Genomic DNA, 21,423 nt, shown 5'->3' with positions numbered 1-21,423 from the left:
CTATATATGCTGTCTACAAGAGACCCACCTCAAAACTAGGGACACACACAGGCTGAAAGTGAAGGGATGGAAAAACATATTTCATGCAAACGGAGACCAAAAGAAAGCAGGAGTCGCAATACTCATTTCAGATAAAATAGACTTTAAAATAAAGGATGTGAAAAGGGACAAAGAAGGACACTACATAAAGATCAAAGGATCAATCCAAGAAGAAGACATAACAATCATAAATATATATGCACCCAACATAGGAGCACCACAATATATAAGGCAAATACTAACAAGTATGAAAGGGGAAATTAACAATAACACAATAATAGTGGGAGACTTTAATACTCCACTCACGCATATGGATAGATCAACTAAACAGAAAATTAACAAGGAAACACAAACTTTAAATGATGCAATAGACAAATTAGATTTAATTGATATTTACAGGACTTTCCACCCCAAAACAATCAATTTTACCTTTTTCTCAAGTGCACATGGAACTTTCTCCAGGATAGATCACATCCTGGGCCATAAATCTAGCCTTGGTAAATTCAAAAAAATTGAAATCATCCCAGCCATCTTCTCTGACCACAATGCAGTAAGATTAAACCTCAATTACAGGAAAAAAACTATTAAAAATTCCAACATATGGAGGCTAAACAACGCGCTTCTGAATAACCAACAAATCACAGAAGAAATCAAAAAAGAAATAAAATTATGCATAGAAGCGAATGAAAATGAAAACACAACAACCCAAAACCTATGGGACACTGTAAAAGCAATACTAAGGGGAAGGTTCATAGCAATACAGGCGTACCTCAAGAAACAAGAAAAAAATCAAATAAATCAACTAACTCTACACCTAAAGCAACTAGAGAAGGAAGAAATGAAGAACCCCAGGGTCAGTAGAAGGAAAGAAATCTTAAAAATTAGGGCAGAAATAAATGCAAAGGAAACAAAAGAGACCATAGCAAAAATCAACAAAACTAAAAGCTGGTTTTTCGAGAAGATAAACAAAATTGACAAGCCATTAGCCAGACTCATCAAGAAACAAAGGGAGAAGAATCAGATCAACAAAATTAGAAATGAAAATGGAGAGATCACAACAGACTCCACAGAAATACAAAGGATCATAAGAGACTACTACCAACAGCTATATGCCAATAAAATGGACAACTTGGAAGAAATGGACAAATTCTTAGAAAAGTATAACTTTCCAAAACTGAACCAGGAAGAAATAGAAGATCTTAACAGACCCATCACAAGCACAGAAATCGAAACTGTGATCAGAAATCTTCCAGCAAACAAAAGCCCAGGACCAGACGGCTTCACAGCGGAATTCTACCAAAAATTTAGAGAAGAGCTAACACCTATCCTACTCAAACTCTTCCAGAAAATTGCAGAAGATGGTAAACTTCCAAACTCATTCTATGAGGCCACCATCACCCTAATTCCAAAACCAGACAAAGATGTCACAAAAAAGGAAAACTACAGGCCAATATCACTGATGAACATAGATGCAAAAATCCTTAATAAAATTCTAGCAAACAGAATCCTACATCATATTAAAAAGATCATACATCATGACCAAGTGGGCTTTATCCCAGGAATGCAAGGTTTTTTTAACATCCGCAAATCAATCAATGTAATACACCACATCAACAAATTGAAAGAAAAAAACCATATGGTTATCTCAATAGATGCAGAAAAAGCCTTTGACAAAATTCAGCATCCATTTATGATAAAAACCCTCCAGAAAGCAGGAATAGAAGGAACATATCTCAACATAATAAAAGCTATTTATGACAAACCCACAGCAAACATTATCCTCAATGGTGAAAAATTGAAAGCATTTCCCCTAAAGTCAGGAACAAGGCAAGGATGCCCACTTTCACCACTACTATTCAACATAGTTTTGGAAGTTTTGGCCACAGCAATCAGAGCTGAAAAAGAAATAAAAGGAATACAGATAGGAAAAGAAGAAGTAAAACTCTCACTGTTTGCAGATGACATGATCCTCTACATAGAAAACCCTAAAGACTCTACTAGAAAATTACTCGAGTTAATCAATGAATAAAGTTGCAGGATATAAAATTAACACACAGAAATCCCTTGCATTCCTATACTCCAATAATGAGAAAACAGAAAGAGAAATTAAGGAAACAATACCATTCACCATTGCAACAAAAAGAATAAAATACTTAGGAATATATCTACCTAAAGAAACAAAAGACTTATATATAGAAAACTATAAAACACTGATGAAAGAAATCAAAGAGGACACAAACAGATGGAGAAATATACCGTGTTCATGGATTGGAAGAATTAATATAGTGAAAATGAGTATACTACCCAAAGCAATCTATAGATTCAATGCAATCCCTATCAAGCTACCAATGGTATTTTTCACAGAACTAGAACAAATCATCTCACAATTTGTATGGAAATATAAGAAACCTCGAATAGCCAAAGCAATCTTGAGGAAGAAGAATGGAACTGGAGGAATCAACCTGCCTGACTTCAGGCTCTACTACAAAGCCACAGTCATCAAGTCAGTATGGTACTGGCACAAAGATAGAAATATAGATCAATGGAACAAAATAGAAAGCCCAGAGATAAACCCACGCACATATGGACACCTTATCTTCGACAAAGGAGGCAAGAATATTCAATGGAGAAAAGACAATCTCTTTAACAAGTGGTGCTGGGAAAACTGGTCAACCACTTGTAAAAGAATGAAACTAGAACACTTCCTAACACCGTACACAAAAATAAACTCAAAATGGATTAAAGATCTAAACGTAAGACCAGAAACTATAAAACTCCTAGAGGAAAACATAGGCAAAACACTCTCCGACATAAATCACAGCAGGATCCTCCATGACCCACCTCCCAGAATATCGGAAATAAAAGCAAAAATAAACAAATGGGACCTAATTAAAATTAAAAGCTTTTGCACAACAAAGGAAACTATAAGCAAGGTGAAAAGACAGCCTTCAGAATGGGAGAAAATAATAGCAAACGAAGCAACAGACAAACAATTAATCTCAAAAATATACAAGCAACTCCTGCAGCTGAATTTCAGAAAAATAAACAACCCAATCAAAAAATGGGCCAAAGAACTAAACAGACATTTCTCCAAAGAAGACATACAGATGGCTAACAAACACATGAAAAGATGCTCAACATCACTCATTATTAGAGAAATGCAAATCAAAACCACAATGAGGTATCATTTCACACCAGTCAGAATGGCTGCTATCCAAAAGTCTACAAGCAATAAATGCTGGAGAGGGTGTGGAGAAAAGGGAACCCTCTTACACTGTTGGTGGGAATGCAAACTAGTACAGCCACTATGGAGAACAGTATGGAGATTCCTTAAAAAACTGGGAATAGAACTGCCATATGACCCAGCAATCCCACTGCTGGGCATATACACCGAGGAAACCAGAATTGAAAGAGACGCGTGTACCCCAACGTTCATCGCAGCACTGTTTACAATAGCCAGGACATGGAAGCAACCTAGATGTCCATCAGCAGACAAATGGATAAGGAAGCTGTGGTACATATACACAATGGAATATTACTCAGCCATTAAAAAAAATACATTTGAATCGCTTCTACTGAGATGGATGAAACTGGAGCCCATTATACAGAGTGAAGTAAGCCAGAAAGAAAAACAACAATACAGTATACTAATGCATATATATGGAATTTGAAAGATGGTAACGATAACCCTATATGCGAGACAGAATAAGAGACACAGATGCATAGAACAATTTTATGGACTCTGAGGGAGAAGGTGAGGGTGGGACGCTCTGGGAGAATAGCATTGAAACATGTATATTATCATATGTGAAACAGAACACCATTCCATGTTCGATGCATGAGACAAGGGCTCAGGGCCGGGGCAATGGGATGACCCAGAGGGATGGGATGGGGAGGGAGGTGGGTGGGGGGTCCAGGAAGGGGAACACATGTAAACCCATGGCTGATTCATGTCAATGTATGGCAAAAACTATTAAATATTGTAAAAAAAAAAAAAAATGAAAAAAACCCCAAAATTTTCTATTAAAAAAAAAAGAAAGAAAGAAAAAAAAAAAATGAAGCTTTGGACCTAAATTCAAATAACTCTTCCTTTAGTGCCTTCCTGACCTAAATCTACAATCTTCACACACCTTTTGATTCCCAACAGGCAAACTGACTCTCATGCCAAAATGTCATTGTCACTGCACAATTTCCCTTTAACTCTATGATTCTCCATTCATAACACTGTACACCTGTCATTACATATTCAGTGTCTATATTTTCCAGTAGAAACAAAAGGAAGTCATCTACCTGGGAACCTCACAAAGCCTACAATTGTGTGACCACTGAACAGTTTGTTTTGTTGAAGGTCCTGAGATCCGCCATGCAGGAGGAGCTGGAGGCAGCAGAGACCAAACCTTCTGTGTTTGACTTGTTCCGCACACCCAACCTGCGTAAAAGGATCTGTCTCCTGTCCTTTGTGAGGTGGGCTTCACACAGTACATGAAGGCTGTTAAAATAGTGGAGATGTGATTGTATTTGTTATTTCAACATCTATAACATGCTAGAGGGACAGATTTGAGACAAAGTATGAGGAAGTTAAGAATATGGTTGCTATGTTTGGTGAAAGTGAAAAGGTTATGAAAAGGCAAGCACAGAAGTAATTATACAATGAGTTCTGTTTGTCACACCACCCTACCAGGCTCATCACTACAGATGCTGAGAATGTCAATCATGGCACATGATTGGCTATAAATTTCTTCACTTGTTCTAATTTTAATTGAAGTAAAACTACAAATAGTAAAATGCACAAATACATGCTGTTCAATGAATAATTCCATATATAAAGAGATAGCCATCACCCAGATCAAGGTATAGAAAAAAAGCTAAAATTCTAGAAGGCTCCATCATATCTCCTCTACAGCAAAACTCTCTCCCTAAAAGTGTAATAATAATTATGACCTCCATCATCATACAATAATTTTATGATAATCTTAAAGTGATAATTTTGCAAGGAAATATTTCACAAAATAGACCATTCCTTAATAGTTCATCACCAACCACTGCCTGTCTGGGCCAACATTATTGCAATTTTAGGGCCTATAGTCTAAACTTATATGTCTTTCACCTTTGTTCTCCACAGATTTACAAACACGCTGACCCATTTTGGCCTGACTCTCCACCTCCAGCACTTGGGGAGCAATATTTTCATGTTCCAGATTCTCTTTGGCATAGTCACCATCCCAGCCAATTACGTTGCTTTTTTGGCACTGAATCACCTGGGCCGTCGAATAACCCAGATGATTTTCATATTTCTGCTGGCAGTCTCCACTCTAACCATCACATGTGTGTCTGAAGGTAAGAAAATACCAAATATTCAAAAGAGAAAATGTCTTCCCCACTCTCATTTCTCATGAATTGTACTGGTCACACCTATTTCAAGCCAGAAGAAAATGGAGATTGGCTTCTAACGATTCCCCAAAACCAATCTGGAGTTTTAGTACATGTGCATGCTAAGTCACTTCAGTCTTGTCTGACTCTTTGTGACCCTGTGGACTGTAGCCCACCAGGATCCTCTGTCCATGGGATTCTCTAGACAAGAATACTGGAGTGGATTGCAATGCCCTCCTCTAGGGGATCTTTCTGATTCAGAGTTTGAACCTGCGTTTCTTGCCTCTCCTGCATTGACAGGCAGGTTCTTTACCACCAGCGCCACCTAGGAAGCCCCAGGTGTTTTTAGTACATATTCTGCTTTTAAGTTGCTGGAAAAAGAGCCAAAGACCGGTTAAGGTTGGCTCTGATATCATGTCCAAGTATCTGGAAACTGATACCACGTATTACTGGCAGTTTCTCTAAGATAGCATTTGATCACTTGGCTCGGCCCAGTCACGCTTCATTTGGGCATTTGCTTCCTTGCTTGTTTTGGGCCATGCGGTGCAGAATGCAGGGGTCTTAGCTCCCTGACCAGGGAACGAACCCAGCCCCCCTGCAGTGAAAGTGCAGAGTCTTAACCACTGGATGGCCAGGAAGTCCTGCCTGTTTATAGTAAGTACGGAGGGTCTAGGAGCTTCCCTGGTGGCTCAGCAGTAAAGAATCTGCTTGCAATGCAGGAGATGCAGGTTCAATCCCAAGGTTGGGAAGATCTCCAGGAGAAGGAACCAGCAACCTACTCCAGTATTCTTACCTGGAGACCCCCTTGGAGCCTGGCGAGCTACTGTCCATGAGATCTCAAAGAGTTGGACACAACTTAGCAACTAAACAACAACAACCTGGAGGATCTAGACCCTTGTAACTGCATCTCACGCAAGGACACAATACTGTCACTTCCTCTCTTCAAGCTCTCTTTTTTCTTTTTTGAATTAACTTATTTTTCTTAATTGGAGGCTAATTACTTTACAATATTGTGACGGTTTTTGCCATACATTGATATGAATCAGCTTCGGGCGTACATGTGTCCCCATTCCTGAACCCCCCCTCCCACCTCCCTCTCTACCCCATCCCTCTGGGTTCTCCCAGAACACCGGCTTTGAGTGTCCTGGTTCATGCAGTGAACCATGACACTTTATTCCATGATTCTGTCTCCAGAATGTATATATATTCTCCAACTCTGGTTTAGGGGTGTGGTCTAGACCTCAAGAAAACAAAAATTTCTTATCTCCAGACAGAAAAGAAATATCCATTAGGAACAAGTCACTGTAGTTAAGGGCCTCTCTTAGAATCAATTTCATTGAATTAAGCAAACATGTGTAATAAATAGGGGAAGCCAGATGTTCACCATGCTTCACCTGACTTCCAGTGTGCAATTATATATTTTACATGATACTTGATTAGCAGGTTCCACTCATCTTTTTTTTATTATTATGGGAACATAATTGTTTTACAATGTTGTGTTAGTTTCTGCTGTACAAAAAACGTGAATCATCTATATGTATACAGAGATCCCCTCCCTTCTGCAGCTCCCTCCTACTCACCCTGATCCCACCCATCTACCTCATCACAGAGCAATGAGCTGAGTTTCCTGTGCTATACAGCAACTTCTCACTAGCTAGCTATTTTACACATGGTAGTATATATATGTTAATCCTAGATTCCATATATATGCATTCATATACAGTATTTGTTTTTATCTTTCTTTTTTTAATATAAATTTCTTTATTTTAATTGGAGGCTAATTACTTTACAATATTGTAGTGGCTTTGCCATACATTGACATGAATCCGCCACGGGTGTACATGTGTTCCCCATCCTGAACCCCCCTCCCACCTACCTCCCCATCTCATCCCTCTGGGTCATCCCAGTGCACCAGCCCTGAGCACCCTGTCTTATGCATAGAACCAGGACTGGCGATTCATTTCACATATGATAATATACAAGTTTCAATGCCATTCTCCCAAATCATCCCACCCTCGCCCTCTCCCACAAAGTCCAAAAGACTGTTGTATACATCTGAGTCTCTTTTTCTGTCTCGCATATAGGGTTATCGTTACCGTCTTTCTAAATTCCATATATATGTGTTAGTATACTGTATTGGTGATTTTCTTTCTGGCTTACTTCACTCTGTATAATAGGCTCCAGTTTCATCCACCTCATTAGAACTGATTCAAATATATTCTTTTTAATGGCTGAGTAATATTCCATTGTGTATATGTACCACAGCTTCCTTATCCATTCGTCTGCTGATGGGCATCTAGGTTGCTTCCATGTCCTGGCTATTATAAGCAGTGCTGCGATGAACATTGAGGTACACGTGTCTCTTTCAATTCTGGTTTCCTCGGTGTGTATGCCCAGTAGTGGGACTGCTGGGTCATATGGCAGTTCTATTTCCAGTTTTTTAAAGAATCTCCACACTGTTCTCCATAGTGGCTGTACTAGTTTGCATTCCCACCAACAGTGTAAGAGGGTTCCCTTTTCTCCACACCCTCTCCAGAAATTTATTGCTTGTAGACTTTTGGATAGCAGCCATTCTGACTGGCGTGAAATGTTACCTCATTGTGGTTTTGATTTGCATTTCTCTAATAATGAGTGATGTTGAGCATCTTTTCATGTGTTTGTTAGCCATCTGTATATCTTCTTTGGAGAAATGTCTGTTTAGTTCTTTGGCCCATATTTTGATTGGGTCGTTTATTTTTCTGAAATTGAGCTGCAGGAGTTGCTTGTATATTTTTGAGATTAATTCTTTGTCAGTTGCTTCATTTGCTATTATTTTCTCCCATTCTGAAATCTGTCTTTTCACCTTGCTTATAGTTTCCTTTTTTGTGCAAAAGCTTTTAAGTTTAATTAGGTCCCATTTGTTTATTTTATTTTTGTTTTTATTTCCAATATTCCAAAAGGTGGGTCATAGAGGATCCTGCTGTGGTTTATGTCGGAGAGTGTTTTGCCTATGTTTTCCTCTAGGAGTTTTATAGTTTCTGGTCTTACATTTAGATCTTTAGTCCATTTTGAGTTTATTTTTGTGTATGGTATTAGGAAGTGTTCTAGTTTCATTCTTTTACAAGTGGTTGACCAGTTTTCCCAGCACCACTTGTTAAAGAGATTGTCTTTTCTCCATTGTATATTCTTGCCTCCTTTGTCGAAGATAAGGTGTCCATAGGTACGTGGATTTATCTCTGGGCTTTCTATTTTGTTCCATTGATCTATATTTCTGTTTTTGTGCCAGTACCATACTGTCTTGATGACTGTGGCTTTGTAGTCTGAAGTCAGGCAGGTTGATTCCTCCAGTTCCATTCTTCTTTCTCAAGATTGCTTTGGCTATTTGAGGTCTTTGTATTTCCATACAAACTGTGAAATTATTTGTTCTAGTTCTCTAAAAATACCGTTGGTTGCTTCATAGGGATTGCATTGAATCTATAGATTGCTTTGGGTAGTATACTCATTTTCACTATATTGATTCTTCCAATCCATGAACATGGAATATTTCTCCATCTATTTGTGTCATCTTTGATTTCTTTCACCTGTGTTTTATATTTTTCTATATATAAGTCTTTTGTTTCTTTAGGTAGATATATTCCTAAGTATTTTATTCTTTTCATTGAAATGGTGAATGAAATTGTTTCCTTAATTTCTCTTTCTGTTTTCTCATTGTTAGTGTATAGGAATGCAAGGGATTTCTGTGTGTTAATTTTATATCCTGTAACTTTACTATATTCATTGATTAGCTCTAGTAATTTTCTGCTGGAGTCGTTAGGGTTTTCTATGTAGGGGATCATGTCATCTGCAAACAGTGAGTTTTACTTCTTCTTTTCCAATCTGGATTTCTTCTATTTCTTTTTCTGCTGATTTCTGTGGCCAAAACTTCCAAAACTATGTTGAATAGTAGTGGTGAGAGTGAGCACCCTTGCCTTGTTCCTGACTTTAGGGGCAATGCTTTCAATTTTTCACCATTGAGGATAATGTTTGCTGTAGGTTTGTCATATATAGCTTTTATTATGTTGAGGTATGTTCCTTCTATTCCTGCTTTCTGGAGGGTTTTTATCATAAATGGATGTTGAATTTTGTCAAAGGTTTCGCTGCATCTATTGAGATAATCACATGGTTTTTATCTTTCAACTTGTTAATGTGGCATATTACGTTGATTGATTTGCGGATATTGAAGAATCCTTGCATCCCTGGGATAAAGCCCTCTTGGTCATGATGTACGATCTTTTTAATATGTTGCTGGATTCTGTTTGCTAGAATTTTGTTAAGGATTTTTGCATCTATGTTTATCAGTAATATTGGCCTGTAGTTTTGTTTTTTTGTGGCATCTTTGTCTGGTTTTGGTATTAGGGTCATGGTGGCCTCATGCTGCTGCTGCTGCTGCTGCTAAGTCGCTTCAGTCGTGTCCGACTCTGTGCGACCCCATAGACGGCGGCCACCGGGCTCCGCTGTCCCTGGGATTCTCCAGGCAAGAATACTGGAGTGGGTTGCCATTTCCTTCTCCAGTGCATGAAAGGGAAAAGTGAAAGTGAAGTTGCTCAGTCATGTCCGACTCTTAGTGACCCCACGGACTGTGGCCTACCAGGCTCCTCCATCCATGGGATTTTCCAGGCAAGAGTACTGGAGTGGGGTGCCATTGCTTTCTCCTATGGTGGCCTCATAGAATGAGTTTGAAAGTTTACTTTCCTCTGCAATTTTCTGGAAGAGTTTGAGTAGGATAGGTGTTAGCTCTTCTCTAAATTTTTGGTAGAATTCAGCTGTGAAGCCATCTGGTCCTGGGCTTTTGTTTGTTGGAAGATTTCTGATTACAGTTTCAATTTCCTTGCTTGTGATGGGTCTGTTAAGATTTTCTATTTCTTCCTGGTTCAGTTTTGGAAAGTTTTACTTTTCTAAGAATTTGTCCATTTCTTCCAAGTTGTCCATTTTATTGGCCTATAGTTGCTGATAGTAGTCTCTTATGATCCTTTGTGTTTCTGTGTTGTCTGTTGTGATGTCTCCATTTTCATTTCTAATTTTGTTGATTTGATTCTTCTCCATTTCTTTCTTGATGAGTCTGGCTAATGGTTTGTCAATTTTATTTATGTTCTCAAAGAACTCGATTTTGGCTTTGTTGATTTTTGCTATGGCCTCTTGTGTTTCTTTTGTTTTTATTTCTTCCCTAATTTTTAAGATTTCTTTCCTTCTACTAACCCTGGGGTTTTCCATTTCTTCCCTTTCTAGTTGCTTTAGGTGTAGAGTTAGGTTGTTCATTTGACTTTTTTCTTGTTTCTTGAAGTAAGCCTGTATTGCTATGAACCTTCCCCTTAGCACTGCTTTTACAGTGTCCCATAGGTTTTGGGTTGTTTTGTTTTCATTTAAATTCGTTTCTATGCATATTTTGATTTCTTCTGTGATTTGTTGGTTATTCAGCAGCGTGTTGTTTAGCCTCCATATGTTGGACTTTTTAATAGTTTTTCTCCTATAATTGACATCTAATCTTACCACATTGTGATCAGAAAAGATGCTTGGAATGATTTCAATTTTTTTGAATTTGCCAAGGCTAGATTTATGGCCCAGGATGTGATCTGTCCTGGAGGATGTTCCGTGTGCACTTGAGAAAAAGGTGAAATTCATTGTTTTGGTGTGAAATGTCCTATAGATATCAATTAGGTCTAACTGGTCCATTGTATCATTTAAAGTTTGTGTTTCCTTACTAATTTTCTGCTTAGTTGATCTATGCATAGGTGTGAGTGGGGTATTAAAGTCTCCCACTATTATTGTGTCACTGTTAATTTCCCCTTTCATACTTGTTAACATTTGCCTTACCTATTGCGGTGCTCCTATGTTGGGTGCATATATATTTATAATTGCTTTATCTTCTTCTTGGATTGATCCTTTGATCATTATGTAATGTCCTTCTTTGTCTCTTTTCACAGCCTTCATTTGAAAGTCTATTTTATCTGATATGAGTATTGCTACTCCTGCTTTCTTTTGGTCTCTATTTGTGTGGAATATCTTTTTCCAGCCCTTCACTTTCAGTCTGTATGTGTCCCTTGTTTCGAGGTGGGTCTCTTGTAGACAACATATATAGGGGTCTTGTTTTTGTATCCATTCAGCCAGTCTTTGTCTTTTGGTTGGGGCATTCAACCCATTTACACTTAAGGTGATTATTGATAAGTATGATCCCGTTGCCATTTATGTTGTTGTTTGGGGTTCGAGTTTATACACCCTTTCTGTGTTTCCTGTCTAGAGAAGATCCTTTAGCATTTGTTGGAGAGCTGGTTTGGTGGTGCTGAATTCTCTCAGCTTTTGCTTGTCTGTAAAGCTTTTGATTTCTCCTTCATATTTGAATGAGATCCTTGCTGGGTACAGTAATCTGGGCTGTAGGTTTTTTTCTTTCAATACTTTAAGTATGTCCTGCCATTCCCTTCTGGCCTGAAGAGTTTCTATTGAAAGATCAGCTGTTATCCTTATGGGAATCCCCTTGTGTGTTATTTGTTGTTTTTCCCTTGCTGCTTTTAGTATTTGCTCTTTGTGTTTGATCTTTGTTAATTTGATTAATATGTGTCTTGGGGTGTTTAGCCTTGGGTTTATCCTGTTTGGGACTCTCTGGGTTTCTTGAACTTGGGTGACTATTTCCTTCCCCATTTTAGGTAAGTTTTCAACTATTATCTCCTCAAGTTTTTTCTCATGATCTTTCTTTTTGTCTTCTTCTCCTGGGACTCCATGATTCGAATGTTGGGGCATTTAACATTGTCCCAGAGGTCTCTGAGGTTGTCCTCATTTCTTTTAATTCTTTTTTCTTTTTTCCTCTCTGTTTCATTTATTTCTACCATTCTATCTTCTACCTCACTTATCTTATCTTCTGCCTCTGTTATTCTACTGTTGGTTCCCTCCAGAGTGTTTTTGATCTCATTTTTTGCATTATTTGTTATATATTGACTCTTTTTTATTTCTTCTAGGTCCTTGTTAAACATTTCTTATATCTTCTCAATCCTTGTCTTCAGGCTATTTATCTGTAACTCCATTTTGTTTTCAAGATTTTGGATCATTTTCACTATCATTATTCGGAATTCTTTATCAGGTAGATTCCCTATCTCTTCCTCTTTTGTTTGGTTTGGTGGGCATTTATCATGTTCCTTTACCTGCTGAGTATTTCTCTGTCTTTTCATCTTGTTTATATTGCTGTGTTTGGGGTAGTCTTTCTGTATTCTGGCAGTCTGTGGTTCCTCTTTATTGTGGAGGTTCCCCACTGTGGGTGGGGTTGGACTGGTGGCTTGTCAATGTTTCCTAGTTAGGGAAGCTTGTGTCGGTATTCTGGTGGGTGGAGCTGGATTTATTCTCTCTGGAGTGCAATGAAGTGTCCAGTGGTGAGTTTTAAGATGTCAGTAGGTTTGGTGTGACTTTGGGCAGCCTGTATATAGAAGCTCAGGGCTATGTTCCTGTGTTGCTGGAGAATTTTCTTGGAATGTCTTGCTCTGTAACTTGTTGGCCCTTGGGTGGTGCTTGGTTTCAGTGTAGGTGTAGAGGCTTTTGATGAGCTCCTATCGGTTAATGTTCCCTGCAGTCAGGAATTCTCTAGTGTTCTCAGGATTTGGACTTAAGCCTCCCGCCTCTGGTTTTCAGTCTTATTCTTACGGTAGCCTCAAGACTTCTCTATCAATACAGCACAGATGATAAAACATCTAGGTTAATTATGAAAAGTTTCTCCACGGTGAGGGACACCTGGAGCGGTACACAGAGTTACATGGAGAAGAGAAGAGGGAGGTAGAGATGGCCAGGAGGAGAAGAGGAGGAATCAAAAGGGGAGAGAGCAAGCTAGCCAGTAATCACTTCCCTATGTGCTCTCCACAGTCTGGACCCCTCAAAGATGTTCACGGGGTTACACAGAGAAGAGAAGAGGGAGGGAGGAGACAGAGATGGCCAGGAGGATAAAAGGGGGAATCAAAAGGAGAGAGACAGATCCAGCCAGTAATCAGTTCCCTAAGTGTTCTCCACAGCCCAGAACATACAAAGAGATTCACAGAGTTGGGTAGAGAAGAGAAGGGGGAGTGAGGCTCTGGCTGCAACCCTTCTGGTGGATGTCAACCATCCAGAATCCCAAGAAGTCTTGGTTAGCAACGAAGCCTGCTTGCAGTTTGGTAGAGGAGGCCTCTCTGGGGCCACCATTGCCCCCTTCTGGCTCTGGCTGCCCTCGCCTGCCTGTCTCCGGTGGGGTATGGGCCAGTCCACAGCCAAAGATCAGCTCCCCAGAAGAGACACATGGCACACCTGAGAAGGTGCGCCCACAGTCTGGGTTGCTATCTCACATTAGTTCCCTCAGATTGCCCTCGGGGCATTCAGGCCCGGTCCTTACCCTAAGCAATACAGCCCTTGCCTCCCTGTCCAGTCTCCACTTGCTAGTGGTAGATTTGAGCCCTAAGCAATACAGCCCTCGCCTCCCTGTCCAGTCCCCGCTTGCTAGTGGCAGATTTGAGGGACTGGGCTGCTTCTCCACTGGGAGTTGCTGTTAGGCACGTAATCTGTGGGTTTTAATTAATTATTTATTTATTTATTATTTATTTTTCCTCCCAGTTATGTTGCCCTCTGAGATTCCAAGGCTCGCCACAGACTTGCCGATGAGAGTGTTTCCTGGTGTTTGGAAACTTCTCTCTTATTCAAGACTGCCTTCCTGGGACAGATCTCCGTCCCTACCTCTTTTGTCTCTCTTTTTATCTTTTATATTTTGTCCTACCTCCTTTCGAAGACAATGGGCTGCCTTTCTGGGTGCCTGATGTCCTCTGCCAGCACTCAGAAGTTATTTTGTTGAATTTGCTCAGCATTCAAATGTTCTTTCGATGAATTTGTGGGGGAGAAAGTGGTCTCCTCCTCCTATCCCTCCACTATCTTAGGACCGCCACTCTTGTTCTTCTCTTTCTGACTAACTTCACTCGGTATGACAGACTCTAGGATCAGCTACATCACTACAAGGGGTCAAACTTCATTCCTTTTTATGCCTGAGGAGTGACTGAACTGAACTGAACTGAACTGAATATTCCCTTGTATATATGTATCACCTCTTCTTTATCCATTCATTCATCTGCTGATAGACATTAGGTTGCTTTTATGTCCTAGCTATTGTAAACAGTGCCACAATCAAATTGGAGTAGATGTGCTTTTAGAATTATGGTTTTCTCAGGATATATGCCCAGTAGTGGGATTGCTGGGTCATATGGGAGTTCTGTTTTTAGTTTTGCTCCTCTCCTCGCCTTGAACAGCATCAGCAGAGCAAGTTTGCTGCCTTACAATCAATGTCACTCCAATTGCAATGTTCTTGTGAGATTTTCTGTAACTGGGTGGAAACTGACCGAACCTTGCCTTCAGTGTTTCCTGAAGGCTGGCATTCTTTCCCTTTTGAAGGTTCTTACTCCTGATTTTCTAACATTATTCTAAATCTAGTTACTCTTCAAATTGTTCATTAACATAGCAGTCCTGCCCTTTTATTATTTTCTTCTGCAATATAAATCTCTTGTAAATGTTGCATATGCACCAATATTTCAAACTCATGAGGATTTAAGTGATGATCATACCCCTCAGGAACTGCCAAGATTCTACATTCTACCTCAAGGGCAGAAGAGACACAGAACAGAATTAGTGCAAGAGAATACCTGCTGGTCTCGCCTTTCTTTTGCTCTTCTGCAAATCTCAGACATTCAAGGAGAATTGAAAAAATAACCCAGACCCTTTTATTCATCATGAGCCATAAAAAGTAGATAAGTCACATTTCTCAGCCTATTAGACACTGCATATTTTCGACCCCTGTGCAGCTTCTCTACTATGTATACTTGCAAACACCTCCATTCAGATCTTCTTCATTTGTAATTACAGGAATGCAATTGCTTCAGCTCAGATTTCATGAGCCTCACCGGTTTTTCTCTCTCCAGAAATGCAGGCCCTGCGTATGGCTTTGGCAGCTTTGGCAACAGGAGTTTCTTTTGCCACATATGCCAGTAATTTTTGCCATGGAAGTGAACTAATTCCTACTGTGCTCAGGTATACTGAAATCTTGTGGATACTCTCTCAGGATCAAAACAGGCCTTTCTGAGTTAACTGACATTTATTGAAGGAAGAAAAGAAGATTGGTTAGTTATCAAAGCAATCAATTATAATTACAACACACAAGCAATTTATAAGCAAATTTATTTAAAGCAGACTTTGTTGGGCACTGGGTGATGTCTTTAAATGCATCATCTTATATAGTCTTCTGAACCACACAAAGGATACATGGCATCTTTTTTAATGATCAAACTGTGTTTTAATGCACTTAATGTACTTGAATTTGAAAAAAAATCACTTATGACTAACAGAAAATTTCAAAAGCAAGCATATGTCATCAGCCTTCTCCACTGTTATGCTACCTCCCATAATCAAAGCAAAATAATAAATCACAAATTATATTGTAGATTTGTACTTGACTTTCTTGTATTATTGTTTATACCCTAAGGGTAACAGCTGTGGGAATCATGGGAATTGCTGCTAATACTGGGGCAGTTCTGGCTCCCCTCTTGATGATCCTAACGGTGTATTCCCCTCACCTGCCCTGGATCATCTACGGAGTCTTACCCATCCTTGCTGGTCTTGTTGTCCCACTCCTTCCTGAAACCAAGAATAAGCCTCTGCCCGACTCCATCCAGGATGTGGAAAATGAGTGAGTAAACCCTCTAAGTGTCCCTTGGGGGAGCTGTGCACTCAGGGTCTGTGACGAGGAGGGCAAAACATGAGTTGAGACACTGTCCCCCAAACAAGCTAAGATCTAAGCTATTTCCAGGTGATCTGTGCCTTTGGTTTAGCTACAGTCTCATCCCTCCCCCACAGTGACCTCAGACCGCCTCAAGCTTCCCTGGATCACCCAGACCAACATCAGTGTTCACCAGTAGGTTTAGTGGTGAAGAAGCCAAAATTAGATGCCCTGGTGTGACATACACACACCTGAAGTTGTTTCACAAACATGCACTGATCCAAACACCAGATTCTCATCCCTCAGACCCTGGCAGACCTCAGCCCAGTGAGGGCAGTAAGCTCTCTGAGATTTTTGATGTCTGTAGGTCTGTGACCTGCCCAGGTCACTGAAGACCAAAGGGAGACCAAAGAGAAGACAAGAGTCCCTCCCCTCCCACAGATAACAATGTATCTCGGGGGAAAGAGTCCTATTGTGCTGCCTGTGAGATTCGGACCATCTGACTTTCCCTGGAAATGAAATATTACAAAAAGAGAGAAGAGTGGTAAATATTGGGATTTTAAAGTGATGACTGGGAAAGGATTCTATGACTTTCTGTGTTCCATTTACCTTTTCCAAAAACTTTTGACCAATGCAGTGGTGTCCAAAAGTAAAAGTAGAAACTACCAAAGCTGCCTTCCCAAATTTTGCTCTGGGAGTTTGGTCTTTTTCTTCACAAAATTCATTCCAACTCTCAGGGCAGAGGCTAGAGTTTTCGCCCAAGCTGGTGGACAAAAGATCAGCTTATTCTAAAAAAAATTAACATGTAGGGCGTATAGGCTTCTTCCATGTCTTTTCATTTTTGTGTTTGCTTACTGGTTTATTTGTATTTGTCCTAGGGGGAAAAGCTCAAGAAAAACAAAGCAGGAAGATACTTTCATGAAAGTGACACAGTGTTAAGGGATTCCAGGAATGAACTGTTATCAAAGAGGAAGAAAAAATTGGTGTCTTTCCTAAATATTAACAAAATTTGAAAAATAAATAAAACAAAAGATACAAGAAAAACATAGATCCCATTTACAATTGTTGTACTAATTGCTAAATATTCAGTACTTACAACCAATCATTGTAAGAGGTATGAAAGAAAATAGAATTATAAAAAACATTTATATTAAAATGTTTATGTAATGATAGAAATCTAGTATGCTTCTAGATAGTAAAATTGTTAGTCTTAAAAGCACTAGTGTTTTTTGCAGTTACTTGGTAGAATAACTGGTGGAGGAATTACAATAAAAAACCCTATATTTTTTGAGATATTAAAACTTGTTCCAAATATATTTAGAAATTAATAGTATACAAGATGATTCAGAAAAAGGATTATAGCATGGATTGAGCTGCTTGTTAATTGGAGAAGCATGTGCAAGTCTTTAATATTGTAAGCTATAATAGTAAAAAAAAAAAAAAGTAATAGCAGATGCATTTTCAAATAAAAAGAAATCCAGAAACAGCCATAGTATTTTAACATTTAATATATCATAATTTGGGTATAAGTCACTAGAAGAAGTAGAGTATTGTGCAAAAAATAGCATTAACCATGTGGTTAGAAGTTGCTAATAATTTGATCGCATAGTAAACCAGAAAAATCTACCTTTATAAAGTTAAATTGAACAAATAAACAAGAGAGATGATTATACTGCTTTCTTTCTGTTTTGAATGACTTTTATCTCATATTCTTACCTAATTGCTCCCGCTGGGACTTCCAGTACTATGTTGAACAGAAATGTCAAGAGTGGACATTCTTGCCTTGTTCCTTGTATTAAAGGAAACACTTTCAGTTTCCCCTGTTAAGTATAATGTTAACTGTGGGCTTCTCATGATGCTGCTGCTGCTAAGTCGCTTCAGTCCTGTCCGACTCTGTGCGACCCCATAGACAGCAGCCCACCAGGCTCCCCCGTCCCTGGGATTTTCCAGGCAAGAACACTGGAGTGGGTTGCCATTTCTTTTTCCAATGCATGAAAGTGAAAAGTGAAAGTAAAGTCATTCAGTCGTGTCCGACTCTTAGCGACCCCATGGACTGCAGCTTACCAGGCTCCTCCGTCCCTGGGATTGTCCAGGCAAGAGTACTGGAGTGGGGTGCTATTGCCTTCACCGTGGGCTTCTCATAGATAGCTTTTATTATGTTGTGGCGATTTCCTTCTATTCCTGTTTATTAGTATTTTATCACAAAAGGGTGTTATTTTTGTGAAATTCTTTCCTGCATTCATTGAGATGATCATTTGATTTTTATCCCCCATTCTGTTAATGTGACATATCACATTGTTGACTTGATGTGTTGAACCATCCTTACACAACAGGGGTAAATCTCACCTGGTCATGATGTATAACCCTTTTAACAAGCTGTCAAATTATTTTCTAACATTTTGTTGGGAATTTTTTTGTCTACATTCATCAGGAATACTGGCCTATAACATTCTTTTCTCGTATTAATAGTATCTTTGGCTTTGGTATCAGGATAATGCTAGCCTCAAAATATTAATTTGGGAGTGTTCCCACTTCTTCAGTTTCTGATAGAGTTTTGAGAACTTGTGTTAATTCTTTAAATGTCTGGTAGAATGCAACTGTGAAGCCATCTAGTAAGCCATCTAGTCTCGAGCTTTTCTTTGTTATAACAAAGTGTGTATGTGCTTTTCTTTCTTATAACAAAGCATGTATGTGCTTTTCTTTGTTATAACAAAGTGCGTATGTGCTCAGTCATGTCCGACTCTTTGCAACCCTTTGGTCCGTAGCCCTCCGGGCTCCTCTGTCCATGGGATTTTTCAAGCAAGAATACTGGACTGGGATCTCCTCCAAGGGATCTTCCTGACCCAGGGATCTGACCCATGTCTCCCTAGTCTTCTATGTTGACATGTGGATTCTTTACCACTGAGCCATCCGAGAAGTCTGGCACCAAGGCTTGGGTGGTTCAGCTGGTAAGGAACTTGCCTATCAATACAGGAGATGCGGGCTTGATCCCTGGGTCAGGAAAATGCCCTGGAGTGGGAAAGGGCAACCAGCTCCAGTATTCTTGCCTGGGAAATTCCATGGACAGAGGAGCCCATGGGGTTGCAAAGAGTTGGACACGACTGAGCACACATGCACCATTTTCTTTGTTGGGAGGTTTTAAATTAATGATTTAATTTACTTTCTCATTATTGGTCTGTTCAGAATATTTTTTATTTCTTCCAGATTCTAGGAATTTATATTTTGTAGGTTACCCAATTAGTTGACATATAATTGTTCATAGTAGTGTCCTATGATCTTTTTAATTTCTCTGGTGTGAGTGGTAATGTCTCTTCTCTTCCACTTCTGATTTCATTTATTTGTCTCCTCTCTTTTTTAGTGAAAAATATCAGTTTTATTTTATTTTTTCCAAAACATTACTTAGTTTTGGTTTTTATTTTTTAATTTTATTAAATTAGTTTATGTCAATGTATGGCAAAACCAATACAATATTGTAAAGTAAAAAAAAAAATAGATACATGAACTAGTTTTGGGTTTTTTAAATTATGTCTGCTATTTCATTTATTTCTGCTCTAATCTTTATTGTTTCCTTCCTCCTGTTAATTTAGGCTCAGTTTCTTATTTTCCTAGTTTCTTGAAGTGTGAAGTTAAGATTTTTAATTTGAGATATTCCTTCTTTTTAGTGATTCTTTCTTTTTAGTGAAAGCATTTATTACTATAAATTTCCCTCTTAGTACTACTTTGCTGCACACCATAGTTTAGATACCTTGCATTTTCCTTTTTGTTTGTCTCAAGATATTAACTAATTTCCTTTTTTATTTCCTTTTTGGCCCACTAGTTGTTCAAGAGTATGTGGTTAAATTTCCACATATTTGTGAATTTTCTAGTTTTCCTCCTGTTATTGATTTATAGTTCTATTTCACTGTGCTTGTAGAAAAAAATTAGTATGATTTCAATGATTATGGTTTTATTTGTAGAAGACCCTAAAGACTTCACATAAAAAAAAAAGGAAACTGTGAGAACTAATAAACAAATACAGTAACATTGCTGGATACAAAATCAACAAGCAAAAATCAGTTGCATTTCAATACACTAACAATGAACTATCCAAGATAGAAATTAAGAAAACAATTTCATTTGCAATAGCAAAAAAAGAATAAGATAGTTAGAATGAAGAGGTGAAAAACTTGTACTTTGCAAATTTTATGGAGTAATGGGAACGGATGCCATGATCTTAGTTTTTTCAATGTTGATTTTTATGCCAGCTTTTTCACTCTCCTCATTAACCTTCATCAAGAGGCTCTTTAATTCTCTTCACTTTTTGGCATAAGTGTGGTGTCATCTGCATATCTGAGGTTATTGATACTTCTCCCGGCAATCTTGATTCCAGCTTGTGCTTCATCCAGCCTGGCATTTCGCATAATGTACTCTGCATATAAGTTAAATAAGCAGGGTGACAATCTACAGCCTTGATGTACTCCTTTCCCAATTTAGAACCAGTCTGTTGTTCCATGTCTGGTTCTAACTGTTGCTCCTTGACCTGCATACAGGTTTCTCAGGAGGCAGGTCAGGTGTTCTGGTAGTCCCATCTCTTTAAGAATTGTCCACAGTTTGTTGTGATCCACATAGTCAAAAACTTTAGCACAGTCAATGAAGCAGAAGTAGATTTTTTTTAGAATTCCCTTGCTTTCTCTATGATTCAATGGATGTTGGCAATTTGATCTCTGGCTCCTCTGCCTTTTCTAAATCCAGCCTGTACATCTTGAAGTTCTTGATTCACATGCAGCCTAGTTTGAAGGATTTTGAGCATTACCTTACTAGCATGTGAAGATAGATTAGTTATGAGTATATTTGCATCAATCGCCTTCAGAAAAGTGATCTATATGAAAGAAGACAAAGATTGAAATGCCAAAATAACAGGAGATTTTTAACCACTTCCCTCAATACAAGGCATATCAACAAGAAAGGATATAGATGACCTTTAAAATTCAGTATCTTTAGATATCTTAAGGTAAATCTGGTGGATCAACCTATTGAACTTTACTATCTAATATTACAGACTATGCTTTCCTATCAAGCAAATATTAAAAATTCACATGAAAAAATTAATCATATAGTAAGTGAAAGGTTTTCTGTCTAATCAAAGAACATCTTTGTGACCAGATGTGTGAGTTTTTCCCCACACCAACCAATTCTCCAACACCAGCCAGGTGTCCTACAATTCAGTTCAGTTCTGACGCCTCTACCTGGAGTTAGTGTCAGAGCCCACAGGTTAAGGGCTCAGTCCCACAAGACTATCCCCCCCTTCAGATGTC

General features: G+C 38.8%; 1 protein-coding gene across 2 annotated transcripts in view; it reads left to right on the top strand.

Annotated features, from left to right (window-relative positions):
• Positions 1-17,806, top strand: part of LOC145523070 (organic anion transporter 7-like) — a 43,113-nt gene extending 25,307 nt beyond the window's left edge. The window contains exons 6-10 of one of the 2 annotated variants that reach the window (XM_081532861.1): positions 4,388-4,503; positions 5,162-5,376; positions 15,336-15,444; positions 15,896-16,099; positions 17,008-17,806. In XM_081532861.1, coding sequence (XP_081388987.1) covers positions 4,388-4,503; positions 5,162-5,376; positions 15,336-15,444; positions 15,896-16,099; positions 17,008-17,068 — 705 coding nt within the window. In that variant the 3' untranslated portion in view covers positions 17,069-17,806. Of the gene's footprint in view, positions 1-4,387; positions 4,504-5,161; positions 5,377-10,302; positions 10,312-15,335; positions 15,445-15,895; positions 16,104-17,007 lie in introns of those variants that run through there. The other variant, XM_081532862.1, reaches the window with a different exon arrangement.
• The last annotated feature ends 3,617 nt before the right edge of the window (positions 17,807-21,423 follow it).

This window comes from Giraffa tippelskirchi, chromosome 10, assembly GCF_054371585.1.
Source record: "Giraffa tippelskirchi isolate mGirTip1 chromosome 10, T2T-mGirTip1v1.2.pri, whole genome shotgun sequence".
Lineage (NCBI taxonomy): Eukaryota > Metazoa > Chordata > Mammalia > Artiodactyla > Giraffidae > Giraffa > Giraffa tippelskirchi.
This window is presented reverse-complemented; position numbering and strand designations above follow the sequence as displayed.